Source organism: Felis catus, chromosome A2 (genome assembly GCF_018350175.1).
Source record: "Felis catus isolate Fca126 chromosome A2, F.catus_Fca126_mat1.0, whole genome shotgun sequence".
NCBI lineage: Eukaryota > Metazoa > Chordata > Mammalia > Carnivora > Felidae > Felis > Felis catus.
Window position 1 is genome coordinate 11,026,741 of NC_058369.1, and position 26,856 is coordinate 11,053,596.

General features: G+C 40.4%; 2 protein-coding genes and 1 pseudogene across 2 annotated transcripts; 2 read left to right on the top strand and 1 right to left on the bottom strand.

Annotated features, from left to right (window-relative positions):
* Window positions 1–11,436: 11,436 nt before the first annotated feature.
* On the top strand, window positions 11,437–12,405 carry LOC101085443 (olfactory receptor 7A17-like). The gene has a single exon (XM_045042175.1). The coding sequence runs from the start codon at window positions 11,437–11,439 to the stop codon at window positions 12,403–12,405; it is 969 nt and encodes a 322-aa protein (XP_044898110.1).
* On the bottom strand, window positions 11,968–14,732 carry LOC123382462 (annotated as a pseudogene).
* An 8,394-nt stretch (window positions 14,733–23,126) lies between these two features.
* On the top strand, window positions 23,127–24,059 carry LOC101085956 (olfactory receptor-like protein OLF4). Its single transcript, XM_006928537.3, has one exon. The coding sequence runs from the start codon at window positions 23,127–23,129 to the stop codon at window positions 24,057–24,059; it is 933 nt and encodes a 310-aa protein (XP_006928599.2).
* Window positions 24,060–26,856: the final 2,797 nt, after the last annotated feature.

The following is a 26,856-nucleotide window of genomic DNA, read 5'->3' on the forward strand; positions in this document are numbered from 1 at the left end:
ACTCTATCACTGCACAGTCACATGAACATTTTGTGAGACAAACCAGCACCCAGTCATTGTTCAGTGAGATCCTCCCCCAGAGAGTCAGAGTGGGTCAAAGACACAAGGGTCTCTAAAGTGTGAAGTTTTGAAACACAACCCCATCTGAGATTAAACTCTGGAGGGAGGTGCTGCCTGACAGGCAGGCAGCTTGGACAGGGACAGGGTAGAGAGGAGGAGTGGGCAGAGGCCTGAGAAAGGAGAGGTTCTTGATCGCAGGTGGATGAGAGCACGAAGTTCCTGCCACAGAAACTAGGGAAGCGGGTGGAAACAATTTCCATCTCTCACACCTGGATCCACCACAATAAGCCAAGCATCACAACCTAATGGAGAACAAAGCCATTACAAAAAGCTCTGCCAACTGCACCCTCCAAGCCCATCCCCCAGTCACTCCACCTGCTTAGTGTACAGACTATAGAGTACTTCCTAGTTTCAGTTCTAGGGGAAACTAGGTGAAACCCCATTTGGGTTTCATTCTGTTTGCTGGTTCATTTTTGTTCATTTTCTTTGTTTCTGTTTTTGTTTAAATTGTTTTTTTATTCTTTCTTTTCTAACTATAACTTGGATAAAGAAAGGAAATTATTTTTTACTTTATTTTTTATTTTTTAAATTTTTTATTCTATTTCCGTTTCTTTATTCTATTCTATTACATAAATGTTTTTAATTTTTTCATTTTTCTTACCTTTTTTTCCACTTCCTTTCCCACTTATCTCTATTCTATCAAGCTTATTTCAATAAGCAAACCAAAACACACTAGGATCTAACTTTCTTTATTTGATTTTTTGTTTTGTTTTTAATTTTTTCATTTTAATCTTTTAATTTTTTTCTACCTCCAAAATGAAAGAATGAAGGAATTCATCCCAAAACAAAAAACAGGAAGAAATGATAGCCAAGGACTTAATCAATACAGATATAAGAAAGATGTCTGAACTATAATCTAGAACCACAATAAGAATACTAGTTGGTGTTGAAAAAAGCATAGAAGACACCAGAGAATCCTTTTCTGTGGAGATAAAAGAAACAAAATCTAGACAGGCTAAAATTTTAAAAGCTATAATGAGAAGTAATCTCAAAAGGATGCCACGATGGCAAGGATGGATGAAGCAGAAGAGGGAATCAGCTATTTAGAAGATAAAATTATGGAGAATAATGAAGCAGAAAAAAAGAGGGAAACAAAGGCAAAAGATCACAATACAAGACTCAGTGACTTATTATAAGAGAATAACATCCAAATCACAGGAATCCCAAAAGATGGAGAGAGAGAAAAATGACAGAAGGTTTATATGACCAAATTATAATGGAAAACTTACCTAACCTGGGGAAAGACACAGACATCAAAATCCAAGAGGCTTAGAGAATTCCCATTAGATTCAACAAAAACCGACCATCAACAAGGCATATCATAGTCTAATTTGCAAAATACACAGAAAAGATTATGAAAGCAGCAAGGGGAAAAAGTCCTTAACCTATAAGGGAAGACCGATCAGGTTCACATCAGGCCTATGCACAGAAATTTGGCAGTCCATAAAGGAATGGCAGGATATATTTGATGTGCTGAATGGGAAAACTATGCAGCCAAGAATTCTTTATCCAGCAAGGCTGTCTTTGAAAATAGGAGAGATGAAGAGTTTCCCAGAAAAACAGAAACCAAAGGAGTTTATGACCACTAAATCAGCCCTGAAAGAAATTTTAAGGGGGACTCCTTGACTGGAGAAAGACAAAACAAAACAAAAAAAGACCAAAAACAACACAGACTAGAAAGGACCAGAGAACATCACCAGAAACACCAACTCTACAGGCAACACATGGTACTAAATTCATATCTTTCAGTACTCACTCTAAATGTCAATGGACTAAATGCTCCATTCAAAAGACATAGGGTATCAGAATGGATAAGAAAGCAAGATCCCTCTTTATGATGTTCACAAATGACCCATTTTAGACCTAAAGACACCTGCAGACTGAAAGTAAGGGGATGGAGAACAATCTATGATGCCAATGACTGTCAAAAGAAAGCTGAAGCAGCAATACTTCCATGAGACAAACTAGATTTTAAAATAAAGACTGTAACAAGAGTTGAAAAAAAGGCATTATACCATAATTAAGGGGTCTGTCCACCTAGAAGATCTAACGATTGTAGCTATTTATGCCCCCATCGTGGACACCCAAATGTATAAACCAATTAATCACAAACATACAGAAACTCACTGATAAGAATACCATAATAGTAGGGGACTTCAACACCCCAATAACAACAATGGACAGGTCATGTAAGCAGAAAATCAACAAGGAAACAATAGCTTTGAATGACACACTGGACCTGATGGACTTAACAGATATATTCAGAACATTTCATTCTAGAGCAGCAGAATACACATTTTTCTCAAGTACACACCTATTCTCCTGAATAGGTCACATACTAGGACACAAATCAGCCCTCAACAAGTACAAAAAGATCCAGATCATACATCACATATTTTCACGCCACAATGCTATGAAACTCGAAATCAACCACAAGAAAAAAAATTTGGAAAGACCGTGAATACTTGGAGATGAAAGAACATCCTACTAAAGAATGAATGGATTAACCAAGAAATTAAAGAGGAAATTAAAAAGTACATGAAAGTCAATGAAAATGAAAACACCACAGACCAAAATCTCTGCGATGAAGCAAAGGCAGTCATAAGAGAGAAGTATATAGCAATCCAGGCCTTCCTAAAGAAGGAAGAAAGGTCTCAAATACACAACCAAACCTTATACCTAAAAGAGCTGGGAAGAAAAAAAAAACAGCAAATAAAGCCCAAAACCAGAAGAAGAAGGGAAATAATAAAGATTAGAGAGGAAATCAATGACATAGAAACCAAAATACCAGTAGAACAGATTAATGAAACTAGGAGCTGGTTCTTTGAAAGAATTAACAAAATGGATAAACCCCTAACCAGATTGATCAAAAAGAAAAAGGGAAGGACCCAAATAAATAAAATCATGAATTAAAGAGGAGAGATCACAACCAATACTGCTGAAATACAAACAATAATAAGAGAATATTAGGAGAAATTATATGCCAACAAATTGGGAAATCTGGAAGAAATGGATAAATTCCTAGAAATACATAAACTACAAAATCTGAAACAGGAAAAAATAGAAAATTTGAACACACCCATAACCAGTAGAGAAACTGAATCAATAATCACAAATATACTAACAAACAAGAGTCCATGGCCAGATGGCTATCCAGGGGAATTCTATCAAACATTTAAAGAGTTACCACCTATTCCTTTGAAGTTGCTCCAAGAAATAGAAATGGAAGGAAAACTTCCAAACTCTTTCTATGAAGCCAGCATTACCTTGATTCCAAAACCAGACAAAGACCCCACCAAAAAGGAGAACTACAGACCAATTTCCATGATGAACATCAATGGAAAAATTCTCAACAAGATACTACCAAACCGGATCCAACTATGCATTAAAAGAATTATTCACCACGATCAAGTGGGATTTATTCCTGAGATGCGGGGCTGCTTCAATGTCCACAAATCAATCAATGTGTTACATCACATTAATAAAAGAAAGATAAAAAACATAATCCTATCAATAGATGCAGAAAAAAAGATTTGACAAACTACAGCATTTTTCTTGTTAAAAACCCTCAAGAAAGTAGGGATAGAAGGATCATGCCTCAGTATCATAAAGTCCATACAGGAAATACCCCCTGCTAATAACATCCTCAATGAGGAAAAACTTAGAGCTTTCCCCCTAAATCAGGAACATGACAGAGATGTCCACTCTCATCATTGTTATTCAAAATAATGTTGGAAGTCCTAGCCTCAGCAATCAGACAACACAAAGAAATAAAAGGCATCCAGATGGGCATGGAGGAAGTCAAACTTTCACTCTTCCCATATGACATGATACTCCATGTGGAAAACCCAAATACTGCTAGAACTGATACATGAATTCAGCAAAGTCGCAGGACATAAAATCAACGTACAGAAATAAGTTGCATTTCTATACACCAAAAATAAAGCCAAAGAAGGAGAAATCAAGAATTGATCCCATTTACAATTTCACCAAAAACCATAAAATACCTAGGAATAAACCCAACCAAAGAAATAAAAAATCTATACACTGAAAACTATAGCAAGCTTATGAAAGAAATTGAATAAGGCACAAAAAAACCCTGAAAAAATTGCATGCCTCTGAATTGGAAGAACAAATATTGTTAAAATATCAATTCTACCCAAAGCAATCTATAAATTCAATGCAATCCAAATCAAAATAGCACCAGCATTCTTCACAGAGTTAGAACAAACAATCCTTTTTTAATGTTTATTTATTTTTGAAAGAGAGACAGTGTGTGTGTGTGTGTGTGTGTGTGTGTGTGAGAGAGAGAGAGAGAGAGAGAGAGAGAGAGAGAGAGAGAGAGATACAGAATCTGAAGCAGGCTCCAGGCTCTGAGCTGTCAGCACAGAGCCTAATGTGGGGGTCAAACCCATGAACTGCAAGATCATGACCTGAGTCAAGGTCAGATGCTTAACCAACTAAGCCACCCAGGTGTCCCTAGAACAAACCATTCTAAAATTTGTATGGAACCAGAAAAGACCCCAAATAGCCAAAGCAATCCTGAAAAAGGAAATCAAAGCTGGAGGCATCACAATTTCGGACTTCAAGCTGTATTACAAAGCTATAATCATCAAGACAGTATGGTCCTGGCACAAACACAGACACATAGATCAATGGAACAGAACAGAGAACCCAGAAATGGCCCCACAAATGTATGGCCAACTAATCTTTGACAAAGCAAGAAAGAATATCCATTGGAAAAAAGAGAGACTCTTCAGCAAATGGGGTTGGGAAAACTCTACAGTGACATGCAGAAGAATGAACCTGGATCACTTTCTTACGCCATACACATTAATAAATTCAAAATGGATGAAAGACCTAAACACAAGACAGGAAGCCATCAAAGTCATAGAGGAGAAAACAAGCAACAACCTCTTTGACCTCAGCCGCAGCGACTTCTTACTTGACATGTCTCTGGAGGCAAGGGAAACAAAAGAAAAAATGAACTATTGGGACCCAATCAAGATAAAAAATACTTCTGCACAGTGAAGGAAACAATTAACAAAACTAAAAGGCAACTGATGGAATGGGAGAAGATATTTGCAAACGATGTATGAGATAAAGGGCTAGTATCCAAAATCTATAAAGAACTTCTCAAACTCAACACCCAAAAAACAAATAATCCAGTGAAGAGATGGGCAAAAGACATGAATAGACGCTCCTCCAAAGAAGACATCCAGATGGCTAACAGACACATGAAAAAATGCTCAACATCACTCATCATCATGGAAATACAAATCAAAACCACAGTGAGATACCACCTTACACCTGTCAGAATGGCTAACATTAACAACTCAGGCAACATAAGTTGTTGGCCACGATGTGGAGAAAGAGGAATACTTTTGCACTGCTGGTGGGAATGCAAACTGGTGCAACCCCTCTGGAAAACAGGATGGAGATTCCTCAAAAAATTAAAAATAGAACTACCCTATGACCCAGCAATTGCACAACTAGGCATTTATCCAAAGGGTTCAAAAGTGCCAGGGGCACATGCTCCCCAATGTTTATAGCAGCACTATTGACAATAGCCAAAGTATGGAAAAAGCCCAAATGCCCACTGACTGATGAATGGATAAAAAAAAGATGTGGTGTATATATACAATGGAATATTACTCGTCAATCAAAAAGGACGAAATCGGGGCGCCTGGGTGGCGCAGTCGGTTAAGCGTCCGACTTCAGCCAGGTCACGATCTCGCGGTCCGTGAGTTCGAGCCCCGTGTCGGGCTCCAGGCTGATGGCTCGGAGCCTGGAGCCTGTTTCCGATTCTGTGTCTCCCTCTCTCTCTGCCCCTCCCCCGTTCATGCTCTGTCTCTCTCTGTCCCAAAAATAAATAATAAAAAACGTTGAAAAAAAATTTAAAAAAAAAAAAAAGGACGAAATCTTGCCAGTTACAACAACGTGGATGGAACTAGAGGGTATTATCCTAAGCAAAATAAGTCAGTCAGAGAAAGACAAATAACTTCACTCATGTGGAATGAGTGAACATAGGGGAAAGGAAGCAAAAATGAGATAAAAACAGAGAGCAAGACAAAACTAAAGACAGTCTTAAATACAGAGAACAAACAGGGTTGCTTGTGGGGTGGTGGGTGATGCAATGGGCTCAATGGGTGGTGAGCATTAAGGAGGGCAATGCCGGGATGAGCCCTGGGGTTCTATATAAGTAATGAATCATTAAATTCTATTTCTGATCATTTTTATACTATATGTCAACTAACTCGGATTTAAATTAAAAAAAAAAAAAAAATATATATATATATATATATATATATATATATATATATATATATATATATATATCTGGTCTACATCCCCATTTCTGATCCATAGCTCCTAAAATTCTTCCAATATCGTAAGTGATGAGAGTTATAAAGTCGTCTTCCATCAGAGGGGCACCTGGGTGGCTCAGTCAGTGAAGCATCAACTCATAATTTTAACTCAGGTCAAGATCTCACCATTCAAGAGTTGGAACCTCACATTGGGTTCTGCTCTGACAGTGTGGAGCTTGCTTGGGATTCTCCCTTGCCCTCTCCCTTTCTGCCCCTGCCCCTCTAACATGAGGATGTTTTCCCTCTCTCTCTCTCTCTCCATCAAAATAAATAAATAAACTTTAAAAGAAAAATGTCTTCTGTCAGGATAATGGAGTGACTTTGGGAAAACATCTGAGGAGAGGGGCTGCTTGCCAGGAGGACTAATCATATGACTAGAATATGAACTTCACATGCCACCCCCTGACCTGTAGGGATGGGAGAGTCTCTGGAGATTGAATCTAAGCAGCAATAGCCAATGATACAATCAGTTGTATCTACATCATGAAGCTTCCATAAAACCCAAAAGGAGGGTTCAGAGAGTTTTCAGGTTGGTGAACACATGGAGACAGGTAGAGTGGCATGCCTGCAGAAGGAATGGAAGCTCCACACCCTCTCCCCATACCTTGCCCTGTGCATCTCTTCTATCTGGCATCATCCCTCCCCAAAGGCAGCACAGCTCATGAGGGAAATACTCAAGAGACACGTATAAACTTGAGCATGCACAAGCTCGCCTACTGAGTCCATCATTGGACCACCTAACCTCAGACCTGGAGGTAGAGCTCCAGTTCTTGGTAGGAAAGATCTAAAAATACCTTACTACTAAAATAGCCTTACTACTCAAAGATGGGTCCACAGACCAGATGGGTGGCATCAGTACCTACTGAGAAATGGTTACAATTACAGGATCTCTGAGCCCCACCCATGCCCTGCCAAATCAGAGTCCAGATTTGAACAGGATCCCCAAGTGATTCATAAATACATTAATGTTGGAGAAGTTCTGGTCTAGAGTGGTGTTTCTCAACTTCTCCACTGTTGACACTGTGCTAGATAATTCTCTGTGGTGGGGGCCGTCCTGTGCACTGTATGACATGGGGCAGCATTCCTGGCCTGAACCCACTAGGTGCCAGTGGGACCTCCCTAGTTATGACAACCAAAAATTTCTCCCTTATCTTGTCAAGTGTTGTCTGAAAGCAAAATCGCCCTTGGTTGAGAGCCACTGACCTAGCGCTTGAGAACTGGAAATATCTTGGTGGATTTCCAGTCAAAGATCTTTCTGCCCTAGTTCATAACTCTGGGCAGGTCATTCCACACTTCTGAGCCCCACTTTTAGAACTTTACTTTAATAAGAGTGGACTTTTCTTTAATCCCACATGAGTGAAATGATACAGTATTTGTCTTTCTCTGATTGGCTTACTTTGCTCAGCATAATGCATTCTAGCTCCACCCACATTTGGGTTGGGGAGAGAAGAAAGGGAAACAAACCAGAAGAGAATCTTAACTACAGAGAACAAATGAGGGATGAAGGAGGGAAGAAAGTGGGGGATGGGCTAGATGGGTGACAGGGATAAAGCAGGATGCTTTGAGATGAGCAGTGGGTGTTTTAAGTAAGTGAAGAATCACCAAATTCTATTCCTGAAACCAGTATTACACTGTATGTGAACTAAAAAAAATCTAATTTTTTTTTAAGAAGAGTGGATTTTGTAAAAATGAAATAAGGAATCCCCATAGGTTCCTGAGCTCAGTGTATGGTGCATAAAAAGATTTAAATATATCATATAATTAACAAACTTTTTACATGGAGCACCAAATGGCAGCTCTCAATTTGTGTCACCAGCATGAATCACTTCATTGGTTAGTCAAAAACATCATGAACACAAGAGCACGGTACCCATTTGCTTATTGCACATTAACATACCTCTCTCTCTCTTATTGAGAGGAGAATAGCAATTTTCTAGAGAAACCGGGAAGTCATCTCTGCCATAAGACAATACTTTGGAGGTCCATGAGACCTGGTTAGGCAGGTCCCTCAGTCTTAGATTTGGAGAAAACGTTAACTCAAAATTGGGGTAAGATGTAAGGAGGTTAGACCTCTGGAAGGCCAGAAAGAGCATGGAGAAGAAATAACAAAAGTCAGATTCACCTGACTTCTAATCTGGTCTCCTGGGAACAGAGAATTAGCAGGAAAAAAAATTCTTTTCTGTCCAGACCAGTGGCCCAGAGGGAAACAAGGTGCTCCAGCGTGGGACTAACAATGGAAACAGCACCTAATGAGCAGACACAGGGAGCTATAAATATCTCCTCTGCCGTCCTAACCATGGTGATCCTTGTGCAGGACAGGACATGGTTGTTGCTCTCGGATTCCTAAGTCTGGCTGGGGGACCAATGCTTCGCTCCTTCCTGCTGTCCTGTCTGGGAACAGAGCCTTGGTTTCCATCATCGACCATCCAGGGAAAATTCCAGACCTCCAATCAGAGATGCTCTTCTTATAGACTCTTGAGTCCAAGAGCTCAGCAGGTATTTCAGGAAAGCATCAGAGAGAATGGAACCTGAGACCTTTCCCTGAGGTCACCTGAGAGCCTAACTGGCATGTCCCAGGGCCGAGAGATTTTTCTTTACTAAGTTGACTATGAAATTTGAAAATAATTTACTTAATTTATTTTTAAAAATTTTTAAGTTTATTTATATATTTTGAGATAAAGACAGAGAGAGTGAGCCAGGGAGGGGCAGACAGAGAGAGAAAATTCCCACCAGGCTCCACACTTGTCAGTGTGGAGCCAACACAGGACTTGACTCACAAACCGTGAGTTGATGATCTGAGCTGAAACCAAGAGTTGGGCACTCAACCAACTGAGCCACCCAGGAGCCCCCTTTTTTAATTTTTGTTGTATTTTTACTTTTTGTTTTTTATACTTAAAAGATTTTTAAAAATAAGTGTTCATTGGACTCAGCAATACAAGGATCATTGTTGACAATGAGTGGTGAGAGTGGAAGTCCAGTTGGATGAGACTGAGGAAGGAATGGGGGGAGGGGTATAAAGTGGTTCCAGTGAAATGAAAACACATCCAAGGAGTTTTGTAGCTACGGAGGTAGCAAAACAGAGTATAGGCTTGGAGATACGAGCATGGAGTGGGAGCATTTTACAATTTTTTTCATTTGGGGTGCATTTGGCTTGTTCTGAATTTGTCAGAAGGATATGCGCTCCTGAAGGTAAATACTCCCTTGTGACAGCAGGTTGTGAGACATATAATCACAGTATCAACTCTCCCATTGATATTCAACAGAAAAAAAAAAATATAGACTTACTACGCATGAAGGGCTATGCCAAGGAACATTTTAGCCATTATTTTATTACCAAGGAGGCTGAATAGGTTTTAGACTTTGTTAGCCACTTACTTCCTATATGCAATTTTTTTGGCAAGTATGTTGCTTTTCTGTACCGGGATCTGAGTGTTTTTATTGTTGTTTTATTGTTGTTATCCCGAGATAACAAAGGAAAGAATACCACCAAGGAAAGTGAGGAAAGGGCCAGCCACATCCACTGTTGGGACACATAAAAACAAGCGTGGTCAAATAGACAGGGAATAGGTACATTAATAACAATCAGGTCAGGGGCCTGAGGTGGATACCATGACCAGGCAAGTGGAGTCATCAGCCCGGGCTCCCTGGAGTCTGACTTAACATCAGCACCCACACTCACTATATTTTCTCTCGACAACCTGGCTCCTATAATGGACTCTCCATTCACACTGCTTTTTTCCCACATGAGCAGACAATGGCCTTTTACTAAAACTATTTTTCCCATTATAGCAGTGGATTCCAATATTTTTTAGTGTCCACAATAGACATGCCTTTGAATTATGATCAAACATGTGTGCACATGCAAACATACAAATCCACGTGGATGCACACACACACACACACACACACACACACACATGCATACACACACAACTCAACAAAGAGAATAACCATTCATATGCTAACAGGAAGGATCTATGCTGAACTTTTTATTTATAGTCACTCAATCTGTCAACCACGTTAAGAGGACGGATACCAGTACTCCCACTATTTCAGTGAGAATATCAACATTTTAGAATGAACTAGTTGTCTCCCCAAATTCAAACAGCTAATGTTTGAATCCAACGTGGTAGATCCAAGATTCAAAGCTCATTTACCGATTCCAAAATTGTGCATCTAATATCACTTAGGAAAGTTTGTCACCATTTCACCTTGATAAATCCCCACTAATTTGTATGCTGTATATTTCCTATTGTCCATTGGGGATTCATTCCTTTTACTCAAATTTCAAGTGGATGTTCATACGTAAAGGTGTCTTGACACCATCAGTATATCACTCATCTCTCTTTGAGAGAAATTGGTTTTTGCTGCTTTATTAGTTATCTTGGACATCAAGTGGCTATTGATAGGGTTACAAAGCAGTGAGAACCAAGGAAGATTTCTCGTCATCAAAATCTCTCAGGGACCACCTGGGCTTATGAGATCTCTCTGCCCCCTCTTCCTTTCCTCTGTCTCCTTTTGAGCTTTTTTATACTTCTCTAAATTCAGGACAGAATGGTCATATTAAAATAGAATGCCACATTTACACATTCATAGGAATGTTACCAATTGGGATTTGGATATTTTTCTATCTTCTTTAGAGTAATGATAACTTGATGTCGAGAGCCTCACTAATACCCTTTCTTTCCTAAATACTGTAGCTGGAGGTGGGAAAAGCCTGATAACCACATGGTCTCTCTCAATGAGGTCTCTCTTCAAATGTCACCTTGTGCGTAGATCTTTCTGAACTCCCTGTAAAGAAAACACCCCATCGCTTTCTTTTATGCCTGATTGTTTTCCCACATGTCATTGTATTTATAGCCTTTTTGCCCTGTTACTAGTGTCTGGTTGTGCTAACATTAATCTTTTTTCCCTGATTTCTAGTCACCACCACCACCACCACCACCACATGGGACCAAGCAATGATACCCAAATTTCAGAATTTTTTCTTCTGGGATTATCAAATGAACCAGAATTACAGCCCCTCATATTTGGACTTTTCTTCTCCATGTACTTGATCAGTGTCTTTGGAAACCTGCTCATCATCCTGGCTGTCAGCTCTGCCTCCCACCTCCACACGCCTATGTATTTCTTTCTCTCCATCCTGTCCTTTGTGGACATTTGTGTCACTTCTACCATCATCCCAAAGATGTTGGTAAATATACAGACACAGACTAAAATTATAACCTATACAGGATGCATCAGCCAGATCTATTTTTCCACACTCTTTGCAGGCTGGGACAACTTTCTCCTGGCCGTGATGGCCTATGACCGCTTCGTGGCCATCTGTCAACCCCTGCACTACACGGTCATCATGAACCCCCGGCTCTGTGGACTGCTGGCTCTGGTGTCCTGGATCACGAGTGTCCTTAATTCCTTGTTACAAAGCTTAATGGTGCTGCGATTGTCCTTCTGTACAAACTCAGAAATCCCTCACTTTTTCTGTGAACTCAATCAGATGACCCAGCTTGCCTGTTCTGATACCTTTCTGAACGACACAGTGATGTATATTTCAACTGTGTTGCTGGCCGGTGGTCCCCTTGCTGGGATCCTTTACTCTTACTCTAAGATTATTTCCTCTCTACGTAGAATCCCATCAGCTCAGGGCAAGTATAAAGCATTTTCCACCTGTGCGTCTCACCTCTCAGTTGTCTCCTTATTTTATTGCACGGTCCTGGAAGGGTACCTTATCTCCTCTGCTACCCAGAACTCCCACTCAAGTGCAACAGCCTCGGTGATGTACACGGTGGTCACGCCCATGCTGAACCCCTTCATCTACAGCCTGAGGAACAAAGACATAAAGGGAGCTCTGAGGAGATCCTTCAGGATGGCAGGGACAAAAGGGACCATCGTCCTGCTGGTGAAGAAGTGCCCTTGATTGCAGGGTCAAAGCCATGATTCTTTGATCATTGTGACACAGAATTTGCTCTTATGTATTTCCCGAAATTTCCATTTCTTAGAAGTCAGCTTCTCTGTACAATTTCAGAAAACTCAGTTTACTAAGCTTTCTGCTCTAAGACACATACAAGTTTTTCCCTTGGTCCATTTTCATGCCTTCCCACAGTTCTGACTTTGGATCGGACATATTTGAAAATTTCCGTGTCTTTTACAGGACAACTTTGATTTCTGAAAAACGGTTACTTCATAAATGACATATATCATGCCAAGTACAATTTGTCTAGACTTCCTGAAGGAATAATCAATCCTGAGTTGTTTTATTCAGATGGATAAAACTACACTTGGCATCTAAGGCCGTTTATGTAATTTCGCCATAGAGGAAAATAGGAAGTCACGATTTTCACTTTGGCTCTGTCATCAGTCTTGTTTATTCCTTAACCACTCTTCCTGATAACGTTGATTTTATCATTGTCCCCGTAAGCCTCAATGCACTGACAATGAGGCCACAGGCTAAGAATGCCCGCAGTACACATCTGGGTCCGTGATACTTGTGATTCATACCTGCGCCAATGTTATGGATGCACTGTCCCTCATCATCATCATCGTTGTTGTTGTTGAGCTTGTTAAAGTGTAATTGACATCACATTGTATTAGTTGCCGGTGTACAATGCAATCATTCAATATTTGTATATATTGCAAAGTGATCACAATAAACTCAGTTAACATCTATCACAGTATTTACTTACAAACCTATTTTCATCATGAGCATTTTCAAGATCCCCTCTTCTAGCTACTGTCAAATATATAATAGTTTGTTGACTATAGTCACCAGGTTGTACATGACATCCCCCTTGACTTATTCATTTTATACCTAGAAATTTGTACCTTGTGACTCTTGTGCCCTTTTCATCCACTCCCCAGGATACCACCCACCTCAGGCTACTACCAATGGGTTCTGTGTATCCATAAGCTTGATTTGGTTTTGTCTTATTTTTAAGATCCCACATGTAAGTGAGATCATATGGTATTTATCTTCCTCTGTCTGACTTATTTCACTTAGCATAATACCCTCAAGGTCCATCAGTTGTCCAAGATTTCACTAATTTTTATGGCTGGATAATATGTGTGTGTGTGTGTGTGTGTGTATCACAATTTCTATTCTATTTTCTTTCTTACTTTAATTCTAGTATAGTTAACAGAGTGTTATATTATTTTCAGGCATACAGTCTAGTGACACTTCCATACATTGCCCAGTACCGCACACTTTCTTTATCCATTCATCCACCAATGAACATCTAGCTTGTTTCCATGTCTTGGCTATTGTAAACCATGTTGCAATGAAATGAGGGTGTGTATATCTTTTCAAATTTGTGTTTTTGTTTTCTTCAGATAAATGTTCAGAAGTAGAATTGCTCAATCACATGGTAGTTCTATTTTTAAGTTTTCAAGGAACCTCCACACTGTTTTCCAGAGTGGCTGCACCAGTTTACATTCCCACCAACAGGGCATGAGAGATTCCTCTTCTCCACAGCCGCAACAACACTTGTTGTTTCTTGTTTTTTTGATACTATCCATGCTAAGAGGCATGAGGTTGATATCTCATTGTAGTTTTGATTTTTATTTCCCTGGGGATTAGTGATGCTCAGCATCTTTTCATGTACCTATAATAGATCTGGCTGATGCATCCTGTATAGGTTAGGATTAGTTATGTTCAGCATCTTTTCACGTACCTGTTGGCCATCTGTATGTCTTCATAGGAAAAATTTCTATTCAGATCTTCTCCCCATTTTTTTAATCAGGTTGTTTGTTTTTGTTTTTATTTTTTCACTTCATTATTCTTCATTCACAAATGCTAATTGGATATTCGTCCACATGCAACATTTTCTCTCGTGTTCACAACTCAACAGGTTGGTGAATCCAAAAGGACTGGTGCCATCACTATACGGAGTATATTGTACTAGTGTTTCAATCACTTATTCCAACCTACATCTTCTTTTATACTCTAAAACATCTTTATTATGTTGTTTGATCAGATAGATCCACAAGAGGTGGAGGTACCCAAGGTCAGTCCAACTTTCAGCCAGTCAGGTCTGTCCTGTGGCAGCTCCTGAACATAGAACTTTGATGGCATTAAAGAGCCATTTGAGAGCCTGACCAGATCCAGCAACTTGGAGAAGGGACACAACAGCATGGGTGGTGCCATCTTGCTGAGCTAGGCTCCCTGTTTGTTCTTTGCTATTGAGTTCTTTATATACTTGGGATAGTTACCTCTTATCAGATATATGATTTGCAAATATTCTCTGCCATTCAGGCGGTTTCCTTTCCATTTTGCTGATGGTTTCCTGTGCCAGCACAAGTTTTTAGTTTGATGTAGACCCTGTTTATTCTTGCTTTTGTTCTCTTGCTTTTGATGTCAAATCCTAAAAATCATTACCAAGACCAATATGTTTTCTTCTAGGAGCTTTATGGCTTCAGGTCTTACATTTAAGTCCTCAGTCCATTTTGAGTTACTTTTTGCCTGTGGTGTAAGACAGTGGTCCAGTTTCGTTCTTTTGCATGAGGCTCTCCAGTTTATCCAACACCATTTGCTGAAGAGCCTGTTCTTTCCTTATTGAATATTCTTGCCTCCTTTGTCGTAAACAAATTAATGATATATATGTGGGTTTGTTTCTGGGCTCTCTATTCTATTCCACTGATCTGTGTTTTTTTTTTTAATTTTTTTTTCAACGTTTATTTATTTTGGGGACAGAGAGAGACAGAGCATGAACGGGGGAGGGGCAGAGAGAAAGGGAGACACAGAATCGGAAACAGGCTCCAGGCTCTGAGCCATCAGCCCAGAGCCCAACGTGGGGCTCGAACTCACGGACCGCGAGATCGTGACCTGGCTGAAGTCGGACGCTTAACCGACTGCGCCACCCAGGCGCCCCTGATCTGTGTTTTTTATGCCAATATCATTCTGTTTTGGTTACCATAGCTTTGTAATATAGTTTGAAATCAGGGACCATGATGCCTCCAGCTTTGCTCTTCTGTTTCAAGTTTGCTTCGATATTAGGGGTCTTTCGTGATTCCATACAAATTTTACAAGTGTTTGTCCTATTTCTCTAAAAAGTGATGTTGAAATTTTGACAGGGGTTGTACTGAATCCACAGATGAATGTGGGTATATGGACATTTTAACAGTAGTAAGTTTTCCAATCAATGAGCAGGGCCTATCCTTTCGTTTATGTGTGTCTTCTTTAATTTCTTTCAGCAATGTCGTATACTTTTCAGTGTACAGGTGTTTTCCCTCCTTGGTTAAGTTTATTCTTAGATATTTTATTCTTGTGGATGCAGTAGTAAATGGGATTGTTTTCTTAATTTCTCTTTGTGGTCATTTGTTATTAGTGTACAGAAATGCAACCAATTTTTGTATGTTGACTTTGTGCCCTGCTGAATTCATTTATTGGTTATAACAGATTTTTTCTCATAATTTGTTGAAATACAATGACATACAATAAATTAAACATACTTAAATGCAGCAATTTCTGAGGACACCTAGGTGGCTCAGTCAGTTAAGTAACCACCTGTTGATTTCGGCTCAGGTCATGATCTCATGGTCATGGGATCGAGCCTAACATTGGGCTCTGTGCTGACAGCACAGAGCCTGCTTGAAATCTTTTGTCTCCTCTCTTTGCCCCTCCCCTGCTCTCTCTCTTTAAAACTAAAATGTAAACATTTTTAGCATAAAAAAAATAATAACCAAATGCAAAATTTTCTGAATTAAAGGAATCATACAAAAATTAAGAGTACATACTGAATAAGTCCTTTTAAATATAACTTAAGAAAGTGCCCAAACGTTTAAAGCTCTGTTACATAATTGTAAAAACTGTAATCAACCTGAAACCTCTGTTTTCTTCTTTCTGATGGTGATGTGGGTTTATAAACCTAATTCAAGTAGATGTTGTTAGTAATAAATAAGTATCTGGAAATATTTGGTGCATCCAACAAGTCTTTCATAGGTAGGGAGCGTATGTACCTTTACATATGTATGCATTTATACATTACTTCATACAAATACACTCTTACGCATGAATGTATGACACAGACACAATAATCCTATCTTTTATATTGAAAGGACATTTGGAGAGGATAGAAATCAAAACAGTGAATGTTTGAATTAGCATGGAATTAAAAGAATGTAGAAATTTAGACAAAATTTAAAGTAGATGGGTAAGGGGTATCTGGGTGGCTCAGTCAGTTAAGGGTCTGACTTCAGCTCAGGTCACGATCTCACAGTTCATGGGTTCGAGCCCCACATTGGGCCCTGTGCTGTCAGCTCCAAACCTGGAGCCTGCTTCGGATTCTGTGTCTCCCTCTCTCCCTCTGCCCCTCCCCTGATCATACTTGCTCTCTCTCTCTCTCTCTCGAAAATAAACATTAAAAAAAATTTTAACTAGAATAGATGAACTTAATTTTAGTAATGAATTACTTTTTCTTATCTTAAAGCACAAAGGTCTCAAAGTGAGAATTCATATTTAAGACTAAAGTTGAGGGGTGCCTGGTTGGTTCAGTTTGTGGGGTATGTACCTCGTTTTTATAAGATTTTATTTTTAAGTAATCTCTACACACAACGTGAGGCTTGATCTCACAACTTTGAGATCAAGAGTCACGTGATTCATGGATGAGTCAACTTGGTGCCTTGACATGTGACTCCTTATCTCAGGGTCATGAGTTCGAACATCACATTGGACATAGAAATTATGTTTAAAATAAATAAATAGATGCATGGATAGATAGAGTGAATGAGTGAATGAGTGAGTGAGTGAGTGAGTGAGTGAATGTGTGAGTGAGTCATGTTTATATTTGACCAATGGGGAGTTCACTTTTTCCATTCCATTTAAGCAATGAAGCAGAAGCTCCAAATTGACTTTTTTCCCTCCAGTTAAGGTTGGATTTCAACACAAAATTCCCTCACCCAAGAGAATAAAAATGAATTAACTGGGAGAATGAAATTCACTTTCCTCCAAAACAATTTTATTACATGAATATCTTACTTCTGCTCTAACAAATAACACACTAGAGGCTCAAAAGACACAAACTTATTCTCTTACAGTTTAGAGGTCAGAAGCCTGAAATAAGTCTCCACGAGCTAAAATCAAGATGTCTGCAGAGCCTGGTTCCTTCATGGATGCTCGAGGAGAGACTGTTTTCTTTCCTATTGTGGTTTTTAGGGACAACAAGCATCCTTTGGCTCATTGCCCTTTCTCCATCTTCAAAGCCAGCAAAATGGCATCCTCACATCTCTCTCTGACCCAACTATTTTGCCTCCCTCTCCTATGTTTGGAGGACCATGGTGATTATGTTAGCTCCACCTGCATAATCTTGGTCAATCTTAGTTTAAGGTCAGCTCATTACCAATCTTGCTCTATTTGCTACTCTATTCTCCCCCTTTACTCTAAAAAATAACTTATTCAAAGTTTCCAAGGATTGGAATGTGGACAACTTCAGGAGGCTCTCATTCTGCCTGCTAGAAAGTCTTTTCCAAAGTATTTTATTTGGTGTCATTTGACGGCCCTTATATAAAAGAAACAAACACGGAATTTATCACAGCGCCTAGAATGACCGGATACACTTGTCATTCCAAATTTTATACAAACACAATTTATGTCGTGAAGAAGACCTACAACCACCTGCACCTTGCTCTATCCCAGGACTGCAGCCTTGCTACTCAAAGAGTGGTCCACGGACCAGGACCTACAGTATCAATATCATTCAGGAGCTTGTTAGATACACCATATCCTGGGCCCACCATCACCTGCAAAATCAGAATCTGCATTTAAACCAGGATCCTAGGTGATTCATATGCACCTTGAGGTTGCAGAAGCGCTGGGCTAGAGTAGGTTTTCACACATTCTCAATTTGGCCTTTGAGGCAGGATGATTATTTGTGTTGGGAGCTGTCCTGCTCACCACAGGTGTTTAGTAGCATCCCTCAGACATTGTCAAATATACCCAGGGGGAAAGACTCATCTCTGGGTGGGAACCATGGGCACAGAGTTTGAAAAATGGAGCACCCTGACAGAATCCAATCAACAGCTACCCCTTTCTGAAACCATAACCTTGAGAAGATCACTAAATTCTTCAAGCCCCATTTCCCCATGGGGAATGGAGTTCACAATAGTACTTCCTCACAGAATAGACTTTTATAAAAATTAAATCAGACAATTCCTAGAAGCTTCTGAATCCAGATTATAGTGTATAAAAAGATCTGAATATATCTCTTACAATAAACAAACATTTTATAATGGCATTTTAAGTACTGGCTCTGAACTTGTGATATAAGTGTGAAATCCCTAATTGTTTGGGAAAAATTGTCATGAAGCCCATGGGTGTAGTGCCTGAGGTTTTGTATCAAAGGAACAAACTTAACATCTCTGTTGAAAAGAGGAAAAGTTACTTGCTAGAGATGTCAGGGGCTGTGTCTCCACCACAATCAATGCTTTGAAGAATCCAAGAATCCAATAAGACCTATTTCTCAGTCTTCAATAGGAGAAAATGTTCATTGTGGATTGGGATAAGGTGCTGGGAGTTTAGATCTCTGAAAGGCAGAAGAAGTAATAGAAAAAGAGTAAGAAAGACTGGTTTCAGATGGCTTATCGCCTGGTCTCCTAGGAACAGAAATTCAACAGGAATAATTACCTCTGTCCACATAGGTGTCCCACAGGGGAATCATGTGCCTAACGGTGAGAGAAACAACAGTGAAATGTGCCTAATGAGCAGAATTAAGAGGCTGCAAATACCTCCTCTGCTGCAGCCCCACAGTGTGTACAACATCAGGCTGGACAAGACCTGGTCGTTTCTTTTGCAGTCCTACGTCTGGATGGGACACTGAAGTTTCACCCATCCCTGCTGTCGCGTCTGGGACAGAGCTTCATCCTCCACCATCCAATGAGGTAGCTGTTTTGAGTTGCATGTAGAGACCCTCCTCTCAGAGACCCCATCTAGATGAGTTTTACATCCCAGTAAGTACTGCAGGAGAAGGTCAAGAGAATGAAAGTCAAGAACATTTTCCAGAGGTCACCCGAGAGCCAATCTAGCCTGGCCAGAGCTGAGACTTTGCTGTAGTTGTTTGCCGGCTTGATTAGTAAATTGATTGATTGTTGTATTTATGATGCTATAAATAGAAGTAAACATTAAACTCAGAAATGCAAGGTTCAACATTAACAACTAAATGATAATAATGGAAACCCACCCAGACCAGGCATGGGAAACATAAAAGTAGAACCTAAGACCAAGGATCTTTGCAATTAACCAGAGTAGAAAAGTCAAATATGAGCTATGGAGGGACATACACTGAGTGAGGACATGTCTTTTCATTTTTAAGGTAGGACATATTAGATTACATTTCCGTACTGATGAGAAAAATCCAGATGAAAGAATTCTCCCAAGTACATCCTGCAAAAGGGGTACATCATGCCTACATGAAGCAGGCATATCACAGCACCTTCTCTCTCTTGAGTATTCAAATGAAAATTTTTAGGGGCACCTGGGTGGCTCAGTCAGTTGAGTGTCTGACTTGATTTTGGCTCAGGTCGTGATCTCAGGTGTCATAGGATTGAAGTCCCATAGTTGGACTCTGCCCTGACAGAGCCCCTTTCTGTCCTCTCTCTCTCTGCCCATTCCCTGCTTGTGCTCACTAGCTCTCTCTCTCTCTCAATCTCTCTCTCTCTCTCTCTCTCTGTGTCTCTCTATCAAAATAAACACTTTTTTAAAAAAGAAAAATTTTAAATGAATCGTGTGAAAAGGGATATGCTAAAGAGCTTCCTTTACAATTAGCTCAATACCTATGAGTCTGAATATATTCTGGGTTAGCTAGCCACTCACTTTCTCTATTGAAAATTGTCTGTGGGAATCCTTGCTGTTTGCATAGTGGGGTCAGAGTGGTTGTATTCCTGGTTTTTATTCCATTCTGTCGAACAAAAAATTGCCATTTTTTTCACCAACTTGGCTCCTTGACATTTTGCTTTTTTATGATGTGTAGAATTATTTGTGAAGAATGTGTGAGAGTGTGTAAATTTTGTGTGGTAAACTCTGAGACTTAGTCATAATATACTCTCTCCGCCGCTTTTTTTTTCTTTCTCTTTTTTTTTCTTTTTTCTTTTTTTTCTGAAAGAAGTATACTGTCACCTTAACATTCTTCACTTGTGAAGAGCTCCTTTCCACAAAAATGACAGTAAATGTCTTTCTGCATACTTATGCTCTTAAAATACCCTTTCTACATATTTCCAACTAGTTTTCACAACTCTGTATTCCTCTATTGTTCTTTTTGGCCCTTTATTATTGGGTCTATTTCCAAAATTGAAAGTACATCACTTGGAAGGCATTTTTTTTATGTTTGATGAATCACTTTTACCCTCCATAAACATGATTGGTCCACATATGTTTATATGAGATAAAATTAAAACTTGAGATATCGCTTTCTCTCCACGTGAAAAGACTCTTTCATACTCTTTTATCCCAAGTCCTTGGCCATCTAATTTAGATCATTAAATTATTATTCTTTTAACTCGCTTTCTTCAGAAGTTGGTTTAGGGTCTTCCTTCAATTTTGTTTCATGCAGTGGTTTTGAGCCATTCTGCTTACCCGAAGTGCATTTTCACTCTTTCTCTTTCTTTCAAAAGTCTTCATTTCTTTTGAAATTTTTCTATGTGATGCACACATACACCTTGCACACTCTGCCGACCGAGCCAGCCTGGTGCCCCTGATTCATGATTTTTTTTAAAACGTTTATTTATTTTTGAGACAGAGAGAGACAGAGCATGAACGGGGGAGGGGCAGAGAGAGAGGGAGACACAGAATCGGAAGCAGGCTCCAGGCTCTGACCCATCAGCCCAGAGCCCGACGCGGGGCTCGAACTCAGGGACCACGAGATCGTGACCTGAGCTGAAGTCGGACACTTAACCGACTGAGCCACCCAGGCCCCCCCCCCCCGATTCATGATTTCAATACCTGCAGGACATTTCATGGTGTGGCTGTGCCATTTACACTTTTGATACTGTCACATATTTTTTCTCATTAAATTACTATTATATCAATGTTACAAAATATTTTAAAATGGATAAACTATGTTTCTTAACCAAAGGGTTTTTTGTCCTCCAGGGGATAATGAGCAATGTTCAGAGACATTTTGGGCTGTCACACTGGGGAGGGGTGCACGGAGGCCAGGGATGCTCTAAACGTCCTACAATGCACAGGACACACCCCACTACAGAGAAGGATCTGGTCTGGAATGTCCACACTGCAGAGACTGAGAAATCATGAGATAAAGAATATGTGTATTTTTTAAGACACTATCTTTTTAATTTTTTAAAAGTCTAATGGTTGCCATATTGTTACTATTATCTTTTTTTATGAATATAATTTATTGTCAAATTGGCTTACATACAACACCCAGTGCTCATCCCAACAAGTACTACTTTTTAAGTAATCTCTACACCCAACATGGGACCTGAACTTACAACCCCAAGCTCAAGACTTGTGAGTTCCACTAACTGATCCAGCCAGGTGCCCTAAGAATATCTGTATTTTTTTAATGTTTATTTGAGAGAGACAGAACGTTAGTAGGGGAGGGTCAGAGAGAGAGGGAACACAGAATCTGAAGCAAGCTGCAGGCTCTTAGCTGTCAGCTCAGAGCCCAACACGGGGCTCAAACCCACGGACCATGAGATCATGACCTGAGCTGAAGTCAGACCCTTAACCGACTGAGCCATCCAGGTGCCCCATGTATTTTAATATTTGTAAATGTCTGCACAGTCTCCCAGGGTGTTATAACACTTCACAATTCTGACAGCAAAATTAGAAAGTGCCCCTTTGCTACCTGTTAAAAATTCCAACCTCCTTCAATGCGACTACCCCTGAAGTGTTTTCTCAGGATGTTGGGTGTGATACTGAGTAGAGATGTTCCACAGACAGGACACTACAGTAACCAGATGAATAAAGTGCAAAAGGTACATAGTGTGGGCAAGGAGCTCCCTGTGTCTTGAACCTTAACCAGCTGTGAGGCCACATGTCTTCAGGAAATTCACAACAATTACCTCTTGTCCATTCCCCTCAACACACTGGCTTCCTTCTGAGCCTTGATTTTCTGGAAAAAAAAAATAATGCCTCCTCAGGGCCTTTGCACTGGCTGACCCTTTTCCACTTTCCAGGATGTTTTTTTTCTTCCTTCAAGTCTCTGCTTAAATGTCACCTTCTTAGCCAATCTTGACCGAACACCCAACATAACACTCCATCCACTCTCTCTTTTTACCTGCCTTCATTTTCTTCATAGCCTCTGTTCCTATCTCAGAATTATCTCATTTCTATATGTGTGTATATCCAGTCACCATCATTGAATTGAAGGTACCATTCCTCTTCAACACCCTCTACCTTATGACTTGAAAATGCTGACAGCATGGTTGACACTCCATATATTCCTCAAATGCATGAAATAATTTCTTATTAACTCTATGATACCTGGCCATTGGGGGAACAACTGATGTTGGGATGAAAATTACTAATCAGAGAGGAAATGGTGATCCCCTCAAGGGGCCCAGATCCATTCACAAAATATTGAAATTATTTTATTGACTGGAAATACATGGTAGCATTCGAACAATGTGGGCCAGGCCCATGTGAAGTTTTGTCATGTTATTTTCCCCTTTACTGGTAGTCACCTCCACCACATGGACCCAGGAAATGATACAGGAACTTCACAATTTCTTCTTATGGGATTTTCAGAAGAACCAGAACTGCAGCCCCTCATATTTGGGCTTTTCCTCTCCATGTACCTGATCACTGTGTTTGGCAACCTGCTCATCATCCTGGCCGTCAGCTCTGACTCCCGCCTCCACACGCCCATGTACTTCTTCCTGGCCAACCTGTCCTTTGTAGACATCTGCTTCACCTCCACCACCATCCCAAAGATGCTGGTGAACATCCAGACTGAGAACAAAGTCATAACCTATGAGGACTGCATCACACAGATTTATTTTTTCATACTCTTTGCTGTGATGGACGTCTTCCTCCTGAGTGTGATGGCCTATGACAGGTTTGTGGCCATCTGCCACCCCCTCCACTACACGATCATCATGAACCCCCAGCTTTGTGGGCTGTTGGTTCTGGTGTCCTGGATCATGTGTGTCCTGAATTCCTTGTTACAGAGTTTAATGATGTTGCGGCTGTCGTTCTGTACACAGGTAGAAATTCCCCACTTTTTCTGTGAACTCAATGAGATGCTCCAGCTTGCCTGTTCTGACACCTTTCTTAATAACGTGGTGATGTATCTTGCAGCTGTCCTGCTGGGTGGTGGTCCTTTTGCCGGGATCCTTTACTCTTATTCCAAGATAGTTTCCTCTATACGTGGGATTGCATCAGCTAAGGGCAAGTTCAAAACGTTTTCCACCTGTGCATCTCACCTGTCGGTTGTGTGTTTATTTTACTGTACGATGCTTGGCGTGTACCTTAGCTCTGCTGCTACCCAGAGCTCCCACTCAAGTGCCACAGCCTCGGTGATGTACACGGTGGTCACGCCCATGCTGAACCCCTTCATCTACAGCCTGAGGAACAGAGACATAAAGAGTGCTCTGAAAAGAATTGTTGGGGTTCAAGTGATGTAATGGCCAACTGAACTGTCTTGGGGTTGGAGACGTGTCCATGATTGCAGGGCAGAGCCTCAGAACCAAGAACTGTTCTTCCTTGAATAGACTTTGGCAGGAGAATCTGCTCCTTCTGTTTTTCTCCTGGAATTTCCACTTGTTTGCTTTCAACTTCTCTATACATTTAAGGAACTCACTTTATCAAGCTTCTGCTCTGTCTGACATAGTTTCCCCTTTGTCCATTTTCATATGTCCCCAATGTTTTCCCCAGCCTTAGAACATAAATGCCTGGAAATTTCTGTATCTAATGGGACAAGTTGTATTTCTTAAAAATAATTTCTTTTCAAATGACTTATCCCACGAGAAGTAAATCTCCCCTAGATTTTCCAAGAACATAATCATGAGTTATAGTCTTCATATGGAAAAAGCTACACTTGGCCCCTAAGCCCTCTCCACAATTTTATTGTAGATGAACATACAAACCAAAGTTTTCACCTTGTGTCTGTCAGTCTTTTTACATCACAACCTAAGCATTCCTACTGATGACGTGGACTCTAACAGTGTTCCCTTTAAGCCTCTGGCTACTGACACCACAATGCTCTGGCTAGGAAAGCCCCGGCACTCACCCGTGCCCATGTGCTTGTGGACATTCCCAGAGTTTATGCTGTGACTCACTGGCCCTCGGGTTCTTATTGTGATCAGAAGACACACCTCGGCACCACCATCAGAGAACTCTAAAAAAGCAATGCCTGTTACTCACAGATCCCGGAGGGCACATGGGATGACCAAAGGCCATTTGGAGAGGTCTGAGAAAGGGAGACAGAGATTGACAGACACTGGGAGCACCGCTGAGGGATCTGGCTTTATTGAGGACCTTGGCCAGAGTGGCTAGGGGGTTGCGGGTTCACACCTTACTGGACAGTTTTATAGGAGCAGATTTCAGCAGCTGAAGGGGAAAAGCAAGGTCACTCAAGGGCAGTTATATTAGTTACCCAGGGCTTTGTCAACAGGAACTTCCTGGCTGGGGCGGTCCGAGTGCTAATTTGGTAATTGTGTCATACACCTGACAATATGTTTGTTCAACATGGCTGTTTTCAAATGGATGTCCCAGAAATCCAAAGCTTAATTTCAGGCATTTACATTATAATCAAAAGCTTAATGTCAGGCACTTACTCTAAAAAACATGCTACTGTATTTCCTAATCGGTCTCCTGTTTTTTCTCTGTTATTCAGCGCGGTGTCCAGGAAGCCTACCATAGCCCCTGATAAAACTTGTTCAGCATAATATATCTCCCAGTGGAGTCTATATGGAAAGACAAACTTAAATAAGTTGATCAACCGAATATATTCTTAGTGTCGGGACGACCATAAATATGAGGAGGCAAAATTTCAAAACACTATCTGTTACTACACAAGTTTCTTTCTTTCCTTCTTTCTTTTCTTTTTTTCTTTCTCTTTCTTTCTTTCTTTCTCTCTTTCTTTCTTTCTTTCTTTCTTTCTTTAACAGTTGATCCTGTGCATCGACTTATTGAAGCATAGAACATTTGTGTCCACAGCTGAAGGGATTTAGTTTTTGAGGCGAAGGATTGCTCAGTGTCTTCTATGCTTTATCATGGAATTTTCTTCCTATTTCTACTTGAGAACTTCCAATGCTACCTGTTAATATGACACTTCCTGATATTATACATAAAATAACTCACTTTTCTTAACTTTTGTCACAAATGCTAAGGGTTGGCAAAGGAACAGTATCAGCCCCATCCATTTCGTACCTCTGTCTTGCTCTGAAATCTCTCCCACCTGCATGACCAGAGGATGCTTCATATGAGAGCTGGATGTCCTGTTGGCATGTGGTTCAGGGTCCCCAGGTCTTCTGCACAAACGTGCATGTCCTACAAACTCTCCCCATTACCTTGAGGGGAGCCTACATATAGTCACTTGTTCATCAAGTCACGGGAAATAGACTTGAACCACAGAAGGATGACAACCACTCTCAATTATCGGACCATATGCCACAAATAAAAAGCAGCACATGTCTGATCACCTCAAGTCTGTTTGCTGGGGTGATTGTGTCAGCCAGTTGTTGCTGTATAACAAACAGGCTGTTCTTATCAAATGGGATATCATAATGATGTGGGGATGCGGAGCACAATGGTGAAGAAAGAATTCTTGAGACTTTTTATGATGCAAAAAGGTGCGTTTATTAGAGCTTGGAGATAGGACTCATGGGCAGAAAGAGCTACACTGGTATTGTAAAGAATGACTGATCATATACTTTTAAGTTTATGGAGGAGGGGAGTAGAGATAGCATGTTTCTAAGGAATTCCTTTATGCTGAAAGTGAGGTTTACGGGGCCATAGAGGTTTGGCTCTTGTCAAGATAAGGTTGCTTTTCTTGTCTAATAAAACGTTAACATTAACGCAGCCTCGAGTTCCTGGACGTGACTCAGGGATTTGTCAGTGGGCTGCAAGTTGTAAGGACACTGACGTTTAGCTACATTTCTCTTGCTTTTGTTCTCCTCATCGATGATACCTTTAGCATCAAACGGGATCATATCGGGAAGCATTTCTTTCTTTTTCTTTTTAACATTTATTTATTTTTGAGAGACAGAGAGACAGAGCGCGAGTGGGGGAGGGGCAGAGACACAGAATCTGAAGCAGGCTCCAGGCTCTGAGCTGTCAGCACAGAGCCTGATACAGGGCTTGAACCCTCAAGCCTTGAGATGATGACCTGAGCCAAAGTCAGACGTTTAAGGGACTGAGCCACCCAGGACCTCCGGGAAGCATCTCTCATCTCTGCTGGGCTCCTCATGCATCTGTGGT